At 43.1% G+C, this 12,706-nt stretch overlaps 1 protein-coding gene across 3 annotated transcripts; it reads left to right on the top strand.

The window, feature by feature from the left end:
* The first annotated feature begins 812 nt into the window (after positions 1–812).
* RCAN3 (RCAN family member 3) lies at positions 813–11,845 on the top strand. Of its 3 annotated transcripts, none has more exons than XM_084497335.1 (5): positions 813–935; positions 5,219–5,461; positions 8,036–8,209; positions 8,468–8,639; positions 9,356–11,845. In XM_084497335.1, the coding sequence occupies exons 2-5, from the start codon at positions 5,267–5,269 to the stop codon at positions 9,562–9,564; spliced, it is 750 nt and encodes a 249-aa protein (XP_084353461.1). In that variant the 5' UTR covers positions 813–935; positions 5,219–5,266; the 3' UTR covers positions 9,565–11,845. The 3 variants fall into 3 exon arrangements, with proteins under 3 accessions (XP_084353461.1, XP_084353463.1, XP_084353462.1); XM_084497337.1 differs by lacking the exon at positions 813–935 and adding an exon at positions 1,173–1,399; XM_084497336.1 differs by lacking the exon at positions 813–935 and adding an exon at positions 3,144–3,388.
* Positions 11,846–12,706: the final 861 nt, after the last annotated feature.

Here is a 12,706-nt window from a genome sequence, read left to right as displayed (position 1 = left end):
ATTGTAGCTTAATTGAATGCTTGCCAACCTAATTAACACTCACCATCTGGGTTTTAGTCCAGAGGGATATGCAGAAGATAACCCTCAGGATGCTCCTCGTTAGATGCATCTCCTGGGGTCCCAAACCCTGCGTGTGGTGTAGCACCAACGCCTCATCCACCGCCGTGTTACAGCCGCCCCACACTGTGCTCCCTGGGGACCGGGTAACGCTGCCTGCGGCCTCCTGGGCGCTGCTGGGAGCAGCAGCTGAGGGATCCTGACAGACACGGCAGGGTTTAAAGATCTTTAAGGATCCTGACAGACACGGCAGGGTTTAACACATCTCCTTTAAGAGTGGCTGTAATAACAAGAGACACCTGTGAAGTGCCAGCGTAAAGAGGAGGCGCTCAGCCCATCCGTCAGGCTCACGACGAGCATTACTCGCTGCCTTTTTCTATATCAAGACTAGGAGTGAGCGTTTAACACCGAAATTTCAGCTTCAATGTCAGGATGCTGCCTGGCTGCTGGCTCCACAGGGGCGGACAGAGCTGCTCCCTGCGTGTCAGGGGAATTCAACAGGTTGTGTGTGTGTGTGTGGAGGCGGCTCTGCTGCTTTCTGAGGGCGATGCGCGCTCCCGCCCGGCCACCCCGGATGGGGCCCGGGAGCGAGCGCGGCCCCCCCCGACCCCGGGATCGCGCAGAGGCGGCGGCCGCTGCCCCCCGGCCCCTGCCGCATGCGCAGAGCCGCCCCCATCCGGGTCACCGCCCCCCTCCCGCAGCTCCCCGAGGAGCCGCGGGGATGCGCACGCCTGCGCGCTCCCGCCCCGCGCCGCTGCCCTCCCGCGGCCGCAGGCTCCGCTCGGCGCCGCCGGGGAGCGCGCGCGGCGCCCCCCCCCCCTCAGCCCCGTGCCGCCCCTCCCCGCCCTGCCCCGGTGCCGCTGAGGGGATCCGTGACGGTGAGCGGCGGGCGCCGGATTCCCTCCGTGAGTGTCGGGAGCCCCCGCCCGGGGCGGTGAGCGGGCAGCGCCTGCTGCCTCCGGGGGTGTCCGGGGCGGCCGGAGCCAGGCGCTGCTCCGCGGGGAGCAACGGCGGGGGCAGAGCCCGGGGGGCTCCGGGGCCGCGGTGCGGGGCTGGGACGGGGCCGGTGGGGGCCGGTGTCTCGCTGTGCCGGTGTCTCGCTGTGCCGGTGTCTCGCTGTGCCGCCCTTCGGGCTCGTCGGTCGCAGCAGAGGTTTGTCGGGCTGCCGGGCACGCTCGTGTGGTCAATGAGATGATTCCCCCCGGCCTGCCGGAGCACGGCCTCTCGGGCTGCTGTTTCCGATGGCGCTTCCTTAGTGCCCGTCAGCCAGCCCTGTCCCTGTCTCAGGGAAGCTGCTCGGTGTTCCTGCCGTGCTCGGTAACCGCCGTGCTTCGATGCTGATGTGAGTGAAGTCAGGAAAAATCGGTAATCTGAGGAAAAAACAGCGTTAGCCTTGTAGGATTCTGATAAAACAGTTAGTGCTGTGGTGTGTTCTCATTTAAATATATATATGTATGTGTATATAATTGAAGTAGCTCTTTTTATAGATCTGTGGTCTCTATAAACTTTTCAGGTTTTGCTTTTATGCTCGCAAGAAGTGCTGCGCTGTACATCCAGCAGCACTGTCGAACTTGTTGCTGAAATGGTTCGTTACCTTTGATGAAGATCGCTCCTGTTGAATCCCTTTCCCTCCAGGCTGCTTCTAGGAGTTAAGGGAATAACTGCGTTCTCGTGGCTTAACAGTGTGCGAGTTTCTACTCTGGTTTTCTAAAGGAACGTGGTGATTTCTCTGGTAATTCGATTTTTGCTGTAGAAAAGCAATGCTCTGCTTCACGGCAGTGGGGATGGTTGAGCTGCCCCAGCTGCCCAGTGTTGTTCAGGCAGGTTATTGGAGGCTGACTGGTGTTGGAGGCTTGCTGTCATTTCACAGAGCAGAAAACATCTCTCAGTAATGCGTTTCGTTGCTGTAATTAAATGGTGCAGCATGACGAATTGATTCATGATGAAACCTGAAGGCAGCGAGGACGTTGGCAGTGTGTAAAAGCTGAACGCAGCGTGCCCAGCAGGTGTGTGTCGTCTCGAGGGGCTGCAACTTCTGTGCAAAGCTGCAGAGCACCTCTCACGGACTGCAAAGCACGCCTGCGTGGTATTTGGGTCATAATACCACAAATTGCTTGTGAGGAAAGCACTGCTTTTGCTCGTTACAAGGGTATTTGTGCTGTGGAAGGTTTGCTGGAGTCATTTTCCCTGCTGAGCAGACAGCAGGCCTGCAGGGCCATCGCTCCGCTGTGTCTGAGCAACCACGCTGCGGTCACTTGTGGTAATCTGCGTGTTCGGAAGGTGGGAACACACGGGTGGGGAGCGGCAGGCGCTGATTGCCTGTGTAACGGGGCTGTGGGTGAGACGTGTCAGCACACAGCACATTGAAGGTGTCTGCGGGTCTGTAGGTTAACTTCCATCACACCAGCGGGGCTGTTTTACTCAAGTCTGGCCAATTCACCTCTGGTAAAAATCTGGTGGCCGTTGCTTTATCTCCGTCTGCTTCATTACCTAGTTGAATTGTTTAGTGGTATGTAAAATTGAAAGAAGTTAGATCTTGGGGCTTTTTTGTTGCTTTTCTTTATTATTTTTTTTTCTTTTCTAATGGTCTGTGTGGCTCTGTGATCTCCTGGCATTTGTTTGCAAGCATTTCAGTTTGTAATTGATCCTTCTCAAATTCCAAATTGATTTGGCAAAGACTTTTCTTTAGGTGTACTGTTTACATCGCTTTCATTCTTGCCTTTTACTGCTCCTTACCGGATGTGTTGTCACCGTTTCGTTTACAAAATTGTCTTATTCTGTGATGCCAAGCACACATGGAAAAAACATGGATGTCTTTTTTTCAAAATACCAAATAATTTTCAGAGTTTTAGACCCTCCTCATGCGTGAGATTTGAACTCAGTCTGAATTCTCTGAGTTATTTTAACCAAATTTGGTAAAAGAAGTAAAAACTTCTGGGATTATTTTTTCCCACAATGCATTCCTTATGGCTTTAGCTTAGTGTTTTAGTCCCTTATATTGTTCTTCTTAAAAATATACATCCTATTTTGTTTTCAAGTAGATATTTGCACACTTGCCTCGCTGCTGGGAAAAGGATTGCATCTATTCAAGGAGTCTGTACAAAGTCTCATTGCATTCCTAGCTGATACTCTGTACAGAGTCGGGTGTTTTATGTGTATAAATACAATCCCAGCTCTGCCTTCATTTTGTCCATCTCTTTGTGCATTCTTTTCTGAGGTGCCATTCTCTTGTGCTTGCATGCTGACCAAGGGAGCATCTCCGTGGGCCCTGACTGCTGTGTTTGGTGCTGGCAACCTGCAGCTGGAAGCTCCTTAAAGGATGTGAAAGCTGGTAATGACTTCAGAGGAGGCCAGTGGATTCGGCTGATAATCAGTGGATTAAATTCTTGCTCATTTCAACTGCGATTTCTGGCTCTCCAGCGCTGTCAGCAGGGCGCGGGGGGAGCGCCGCAGGGCTCTTGGTTAATCCTGTTTCTGTGGTGCCTTCGCCTCGCTCCATGTGCTGTGTTGGTGTCACCTCACAGCCTGCAGGGCCCAGCTCGGGCTCACAGCTCTTCAGTGTGGCCAACTGGGTCCCTATTTTACCTTATTTCTCGTCTTACCCATCGTTAGTTTGGGTCTTTGAGTTTTGATGGGGAGTTAGCGAGCTCTCCCTTCCCAGTGCCCCTTCTCCCTCTCCCTGGCTGCCAGGCTCCCTGCTCTGCGCTGGGTGCCACGCGGGGCCGGGCCTGTGCCTCCAGGCCAGATGGTGGCTTGTTTTCACCGGGCTGGCGTGTTTTCTTTCCCTTTTCTCTTTCCTTTTTGAATGAATCAGCAAGCACAAAGCCGAGTGTTTCAGCAGCTCCGTGTTGCCTTGCACTTGCATCCGTTGTGCGGTGCTGCAGGGCGCCTGCGGTGCGCCCCGGGAGCTTGCTGTGCCCCGGTCACAGCTCGGCGGAGGCGAGATGCTGAACCATGCTGCCAGGTGCACACGCTGCCTCAGACAGCTCGGTGTCCCCAAGGTCACGTTGGTTTGACCAAATGAAGTTAGCATCACACCTGGGGAGTCTGTGTGTTTACAGACGTGGCAATGCACCCTGCTGGTGCTGTGACTAAGCAGTTTGTAAATACCTGAAACGGGTACCAAATTATTTTTTTCCCCATTTTCATGTGTTATTTTTCCTTAAATACGGAGTGTTGAGAGTGTTTGGCTGTTGCTAATTAAAATACCGATCTTAAACCTTTTCCCCTGTGTGAGCATGGATTGTTTATGGTGGTTTTTTGTGCATATTGGTCTCAGTTGATGGTGTTTGTCATGATCCTGCTTCGAAGGATTAAACTGGTTAGGCAAACACTTGAATGAGGTTGTTGCCAGTGAAACATAACACGTTTGTTCACCCTTTGTTTCAGGGCTGTATCATAAACTAACACCCCTCCCACCAAACCTAAATGCAGTACAGACTTGTGTGTTCTCTGTCATTTACACTGGAATATCTGCTAGTGCAGTAACCCGGTGACTTTTGCAGTGGGAGGTGGCAAGGTATTTGCTGTTGAAGTGTTACATGCTTTTGTTTTGTGACAGTACAAACTATTTTTTTTTTTTTTTTAACCTAAAATCTTTTGTTTAGCCTCTTGCTTGTTTTTTCTGTTCTCCCCTGACATACATGCAGTATTCACAGCCGTAAGTCTCCTGCATGTGGGGAAGGTGTTCCCAGTGCTTGGGACAAGGCAGCGTCCTCACGCTGGGTGATGCCTGGCTTTGTTCCTGTGTCTGCTGCTGGCACGGAGAAGCTTGGACAGATGATTCAGCTCTTCTGTACATCTGTTCCCTCTGATGAAATACTGATGTTCCTTCAAGTGTCAGAAGACTACTCTGATTATTTGGAAAGAGCTTTAAGAAATTGCTATTGACTGAAAAATGTCACAGAGAAAAGCTTGTAGAACAGTACAGAAGTTCTTGTTTTATGTCAGAGTAAAAGGAGGAGAAATGTCATGACTTGACTGAGCAACTTCATGCTCCTTTTCATGGGTTTACAGAAAGGGGATACAGTCTTCTCCTGTGTGGATGAGAGAGCAAGTTTCATGTTGATTTCTGTTCTCTTCTGTAAAATTATTTCCATTAGGGATCAGACAACGCAAGATGTGGCACCTTGACGCTGTTTTTGCTTTGTTTACATGGCAGGCCCTTACTGGAAACTGTGGAACGTAAAAGAGTTGCCTTGGGTGGACGATGCTCAGAGATACTATGAAGTCTTGGAGTGACAGCCAGTCAGACCTCTACAGCAGTGACCAAGAAGAGGAAGAACAGATGATTTTTGGAGAAAATGAAGATGATTTGGAAGAAATGATGGATTTAAGTGACTTGCCTACCTCCCTGTTTGCTTGCAGTGTTCACGAAGCGGTGTTTGAGGTACAGGAAGAAAAGGTAAGGTGGAGAGGGGCATATCTGGGGTACAGTACTGTAAGTATAGCTACGGCTAGAGAATGCTTTTGTCTGGATCTCCAGTGTATTGTTGCACATCATGTGGGAGGGGTGGAAGAACAAACCACACGAATTATTTACCAGTAAGCTCAGATCAGAATGAGAGCAGTTGCCAAGGAGCAGGTAACGCTGTAGTTTTACGGTAGCTAAGTTGCTAATAGATATGTGCTTCTTCCACAAGAAAACAAGCTCTTCTGTTTTTTCTATGTATCCGTGGTACCAAGTCTAAGGGAGGAATTTAAATACAATTTGAAGGTAAACTTAAATTATTAATTATTTTAAGGCAAAGATGCTGTTAAAAAAAAAAAAAAAAAAGCATTACACATTTTCAGGATGCATGGTCTGATTTGAGTTAAAAAACACCTTAGAAATGGCTTAAGACCTTATAACAAACTAAATCATCTCGGGCCTGCTAACATCTGTGTTCAGTCAAATCTGTACTTGCCCTTTGCTTCCAAGAGCATCAGGAGTAATTATCAAGAGTACGTGAGCTGTTGAGGAAAAAACGGAGGGGCCAATATGAAATCTTTGGTTTGCAGCTTTTGCAGTTTACAGAAATCCTTGTGAAGTGTTTCACACTTGTGCAACAGTGGTGTCCCATCACTTCTTGTGCATCTGGTATAGAAGTGTTGCCCTGCTAAATTATTTTACACGTATACCAGTGATCTGTCATTTCCATATGCACATCTGCTCTTTCTGTGGAGGTTTTCTCATAGTACATGTATGGCAGGGCACATGAGGTGCATCTAGGCAGATGTGCTAGCTCTTCTTCTCTAACAATACCAGGATAATTAGATGTCACATGGAACCACTTGTGAATTTAACCACTTCTGGTTAAATTTTTCTTATCAAATGGAGTTTGTGAAGTGTACTGATTGTACTGTCAGCAAGCTCATCTAAGCTGATTTATTGTCATAGCCAAGATGTTGATTCAGGATAAGTCAGAATTGTGTGCGTTACGTCTATAAATGAGAAACTTACTACGCAGGCTTCTGCCTAGTGCTCAAAAGAACAGAAGGGCTTTGCTATATAATATGGCTTTTATCTGTGTTATGAAATTGTGCTTAGTCAGCCCCTGGACACACATTTCAATGGCTTGATGTACTTCTGCATTACATCTGTTTTTATTAAAAGCTGAATGCACAGCAGTTACCGAATCAAATGCAATTTGTGCTGTCTGCACACATACAGAAAGCTATTTGAAAAATTGTGGTGTTCCTTGGTTTTGTTCTGTTCTGTGTTTCTGTTTGTTTGTTTTGGTGGCACTTAGGGTTTTCCTGTCAACATTCTTCTAGTTTATTTGGTAACAGTAGCATAGCTAGCAGCACTTGCAGGAAGACTGCATCAAAATGAATTTTTCTCTTCCCTGATTTCTGTAGTAGTCACAATTGTAACGAATAGATTGCCTGGTTCTGTATGTAGACACAAATATTTTGTCCTTAGCATTTTTATTTGTGAATTTTTGCATAAGCAAATAACGATTAATGTTCTGATTAGAAGAAATGGTTAAAAAGATGCTATTAATTTGAAATCTGGATATTTAATTCTTATGAAGCATTTTGCTCAGGTTCTATTTCTCATTCTTTCATCCTTTTTTGACATTTTTCAGCCTCTGGAGTTGTTTTTTTTTGTATTCTGTTGATTAATTAAAGCAACACTTAAACAGTTCACTACTGAATTAGCTGCATGTTTAATTCAATGTTCTCTTTTGCTTAAATGTTTTAAGTTAAATGCCCAGTAAGTTTACAGGAAAAACTTGAAGATGTCTAAGTTATCTTGTGTTTTCTAATAATTTTGTCTTTTACATATCTAAAAACATCTTTTCAAGTGTACTTCTAATAGCTAAAGGTTACGAATTAAAAGAGTAAAAGTACATATTGTCCCTTTCTCAAATACTAAAAATAACTGCATTTAAAACTAGGGCAAAGATATGCAAATTATCTTTCATAGAGAACTATCGAATTAAAATTGATTCAATTTTGTAACAATGCAGTTATTAATTATTGAAAAAAATGAAGATAAGATTCCGTATTCAGTGGAACATGTTTGTGGTGTGTTTTTTGTTTTTTTTTTTTTTCCAAAAAAAGTGTTCAGTAATAATAGATCTTTGTCTCTTCAAAAGTAGTCTTACTCATTCATCCTGTGAATGTTGACAGTTTTTAAGCACTCTCTGCTTTAGCTTATTCAATTTAAAAATGAACTGACCTGCATAGTATTTTTGGAGGTGCTTGGGTGCAAGGTGCAGCTACTTTTGTTGACTGCACTTTTGGGAAAGTGTCACTAGATGGCAGTTCATCTTTTGAGTTATATGGGCTCGTTCACATCAATGTACTTTTGGAATTCAGATTTTAAGCAGTGAGATCAAGCAGTCAAAGAGCAAAGTATGCAATGCACAGGTTTAGGAGATGATTAAGGTAAACGCATGGGATTTGAGAGACAAAAATGAAAGGAAAATGTGTTTTCATTGAGTGAAAATGTTCATTTTATGTTTAAAGAATCTTTGTACTTCATCTCTAGGAAAGATTTGAAGCTCTTTTCACAGTCTATGATAATCAAGTCACATTCCAGTCGTTTAAAAGTTTTAGAAGAGTAAGGATAAACTTCAGCAATCCAGAGGCAGCAGCAAGAGCACGGATAGAACTTCATGAAACTGACTTCAATGGAAAAAAGCTGAAGCTATATTTTGCACAGGTATTACGGAACACTAATTTGTTCTGCATGTGTCCCTGTTTCTTTCTTTCTTGTGTCACATTTGCCCCTGAGTTTCATTTCTGAGAAGTTTTGAAGCTACCTTTGACCTCTTGTTCTATACTATGATGTATTATTTCTACTCATTGAGAAATTCATGCTTTAGGAGATGGTTTTACTTTTCAGCTTGAACTTAATAGACTAAATAAGAAGAATTAATATTTGTGATTTCATTCTGTGTCTCCTGGCCTTTGTCTTCAGGTGCAGGTGTCCAGTGAAGTAGGAGACAAGTCCTACCTTCTTCCTCCACAACCTGTTAAACAGTTTCTGATATCACCACCTGCATCTCCACCAGTTGGATGGAAACAGAGTGAAGATGCAACTCCGCTGATAAACTACGACCTGCTTTGTGCTGTCTCCAAGCTGGGACCAGGTAAGGATACTTACCTGCTTTTGCTGTGTTATTTAACTTCAAAAATACTTATTCAGAGAATTTATGTACTTGTCTTTTCTGTGAGAAGAAACTGAGTCTGTCTGACTTGATATTACTTGAATAAAATGATCCATCACAATTTACTTCATTCATTAACTCATTGAAAGTATAACGCAGAACTAGACTGTGTGGCACTGGTTCCATGACATCCATTTACTGAATTTTGCTATAGCCTTAGTATTAACTAACATACAAGAGAGCAATGGAAAGTTCAGTGTCTTGCAGACAAACAGCCACAGTTGTTAATGAAGCAGTATGCACTTTTTTGTTGGATTGTCAAACTTTTTCACGGGTCTTACTCAGAAAAACACTGTTTTCCCTGAAAAGGAGGTTTATCGTTCTCACATCAGAAGTGCTTTGGTGTGTAATCTCTTGAATTGGGTCCAGTATTTTTTACAATGCCCTCTTACATCTCCCTCCTTCCCTTTGAAGATCAATTAAAAGACTGTATTTCAGAGAATAGTGTAACAGATACAGGAGCTATTTTCAAAACATGAAACAGGTCTGGTGAATTATGAAATTTGAGCAAATTAAAGTTGAGATGGGAGTAAATTAATATTTGGTTGTATACTGCAACTCTTAAGGATTTTCTGAGATAAAGTGGCTTAGTATTGCTAGGGATGTTCTTAGTATGATCTTTGTTTGCTGCTTTTCAGGGGAGAAGTATGAACTTCATGCAGGAACAGAATCAACTCCTAGTGTAGTTGTCCACGTCTGTGAAAGTGAGACAGAAGAGGAAGATGAAATTAAAAATCCCAAACAGAAGATAATGCAGACAAGGCGTCCAGAACCACCTGCAACAATACTGAATGAATCTAAAGCGTTTGATTGTACACTGGAGGTAGGGGGTACTATGCACTGTTAAACTGTGATGCTCAGGATAGTATCAAAATCAGACACTTACTGAGTACATGTGTTGATGTCTGTAGTGCTGCTATATATTACATATAGCAGCAATGGATTTTACTTGTAGTTGTCTCTCATGTTCAAGATTTTGGATGCCAATGCTCTAAAAAGCACTTTAATTATAAGGACTAGTGCCCCAAGTGTAGCAAATCCACCTGACTTGCAATAGTGAAAAATAGGAAGTTTAGATTTTTTTTTAAGATGTTACCTTCTCTTTATACTGTGAAGTGTGATGTACCAAGTGCTGAAATAATATCTTACTGTCACTATTGGATTCAAGAAAGTTCTTTGTATAGCAATTAAAACCCGATTTGTGCCAGTACAACGACTTCTAATTCATGTAAAAGTTAAATGGAAGCAAAGAATACTCTTTATGCTAAAATTCCTTCCCAGCCAGTAATCTTCTGAAGTGTGAAAGTTAATGCTTGCTTTTCTCAGATATGTTTAATTTGACATGAGGCACAAATACACGTATGGAACTAAGTTCTGTGTAGTTTGCAGAACTACTTGAAGAGTACAGGAAGGAGGAAGAACCACAGACCACTAAAAGACAGACTGGGAGTCTGTCCCCAACACTACTGCTGCTATCTGATGGTACAATGGTTTGCACTGACATCTAATTAAGAGTGAATTACAATATGCAGAGTGAAATAGGGATTCAGCTATTGAATGTGTTGTCTCTGATCCTCTCGAAAAGTATGGTAATGTTTGTTCCTCTCCAGTTCTAGAGATGGCCTCCATTTATAAATAAATTCTATGACTGTTATGTTATGACTAAATGATGTTAGGAGATAAAACACCTAGGGTTAACTTTTAACCTGTGGTCCTAAACTTCTCTAGTCTTTCTTTTTGTTACTTTTTTTTAAGAAGACAGTCAGTTGCCTGGCTTAGCCAGCTTTTATGCAGTTTGAGCCCTTGTTTGCTGTTTTTCATTAGGAGTTTTTCTGTGTAGCATCCTGTATGTCTGATAGAGCATCCACTAATTTTGAGACCAGGATGCATCTTTTAAAATACAGAACTTTAATTTTGTAAACTCATGTTAAGTGTTTTAGTAGGAGGAAAATATGCCTCAGTGTAATGACACATGCTCCTATGCTTTTACGCTATTTTATAATCAACCTTTTTTAGTCTACCCAGATTCTTTTTCTATAAAAAGATTACAATTTTCTGAACAAGCCAGGCTGCTTATATTCATATATATATATATATATAAAAATCATTCAGAAATTGGCCTTTTTCAATTCATTTTATTGTATTTTAATTCTATATGAAGTGTTTATTGAACTTTCAAAAGTATTTTCACTTGATTGACGGTGGAGAGAAAAAGCAATGGTCACGAATTTGCATAGGCGCAGTAGTTTTCAACCCCTTATTGTGCCAGCTTGTGATCCCTTCCTGCCACCAGCTTCGAGTTGCAAAATGGGATCCTGCAGGCAGGTCCTTGTTCCAGAGGTAGGAATAGCATGTATTAAAACGGCAGGAAAATGTTTTTGTTCATCTTGCCTCCAAAGGCATGATATTTATGTATCTCTTCAGGTATTAAAATCACTTAAAGTCTGACTTTTGTCTCACTGTTCTACAGTACAAAAAAAAGGAGAAAAAAAAAATCTTGTATTGTCCATGAGGCCTGTGTATTTTAAAATTTCCAGAAGTCCATTTTGGATTCTGTGGTGTTTATATTTTGTTAATTGTTTAATTTCTACCCCATTGTAAAAGTTTGTGTAAGTAGGGATAAGTGGAAAACCTTCAGAAACAGTTTTATAACGCAAATCAAGTAAGTGATGTTGTCAATGTATCTTGTGTAAAATGTGTAAGAACCTGCATTCCAACATCTTTCATTGTGTAAAGAGGCTTAAAATAAAAACAATGCAGTGCCATTCGTATGGTTTTCTTTAACTGTATTCCATATCAATCCGAGTTTGTTTTCTAACAGCATTGTACTCTTGTGCCACTGAGTGAACAGTCAAAAAATTTTTCTTACTAAACAAAACCCAGAAACTATCACTAAGCAAAAATACTTCTGAGGAAGTTGGGAGACTTCCACAGATTTTTTATGGTGTTTTTGGGTGCCTGTGGAAGCAGAGTTCCATGTGGATGTTTAGCTGGCATTATGTTTGAATGGGCGTTTGACACATACTTAAACAGCAAGTATGATGTAGGTGAGAATGTCTGGTCTGGGTTGCAGTATTAAGACGTATAAAGTTTGTGTTGTAATAAAGATAGATAATTATTTTCAAAAATCTCTCACATTTTAATACTTTGGCAAGTTGAGCCTTGTAGAAGGGAATGCTTGATTTCCTTGGTGAAGCAAACGTATTCCCATTGCAATATTGGTTGAAACCCAGATCTCAGCAGTACTTGGGTGAGGTAGTGGGGAAGATACTAATGGGAATCTGTGTTTTTGCTGTGTTACCTAAAATAGAAAAATAACAAATTCTGAGTCTTTTCTGATTCTGTAGGCAATGGCCATGTTCCTGTTCAAATAACATGGCACAGCAAGCCGGGTTTGGGGAGGACAACCAGGTTTATATGTGGCCTTCTGCTGGGGCAGGTCACTTCATCTCTGCATTTCAGTTCCAACCCTTGCAGGTGTGGTTGGTATTTGCTTTTCTGACTTGGGAGACAAGAGGAGCAAAAAGCACGTGTGGGTATCTTCAAAAGTTCAGTCCTTTTCCAAAACTCACCTCAAACTGGATCTTAGCTTTATCGAGGCAGCCAACAGCTTCCTGAGCAGCAGGATTAGGTAAGAGCCCATTCTCCTGGGTAAATCCAGCTTCTAAAGGCTTGGCAGCAAGGTAAGGGTGTGCCATGCTTATGTATTTGTATAAGCTCCTAAATGCTTTGAAAGGTTTGTTGCAAAGATAGGCAAGAAAGTGTTTGCACTGAATCTTACCTTGCCCAGTGGGCTCTATGCAAGGCACAGACTTGAAGATCTTTAGAGGTCTCTTCCAACCTAAATGATTCTATGATTCTACCAGCTATCTACAAAGGACAGCCCTTATGTTGCACCTGAATTTAACCCAAGCTGAGCTGGAGAACTTCTGCTCCTCCCTTTGAAGTGTTAGAAGTGGACAAGGAAGGCATCTACTTGCCAGCTTCTG

Source organism: Aythya ferina (assembly GCF_964211825.1).
Source record: "Aythya ferina genome assembly, chromosome: 24".
Lineage (NCBI taxonomy): Eukaryota > Metazoa > Chordata > Aves > Anseriformes > Anatidae > Aythya > Aythya ferina.
The sequence above is the reverse complement of the archived record's forward strand: the minus strand, read 5'-3'. Positions and strand labels throughout refer to the sequence as shown.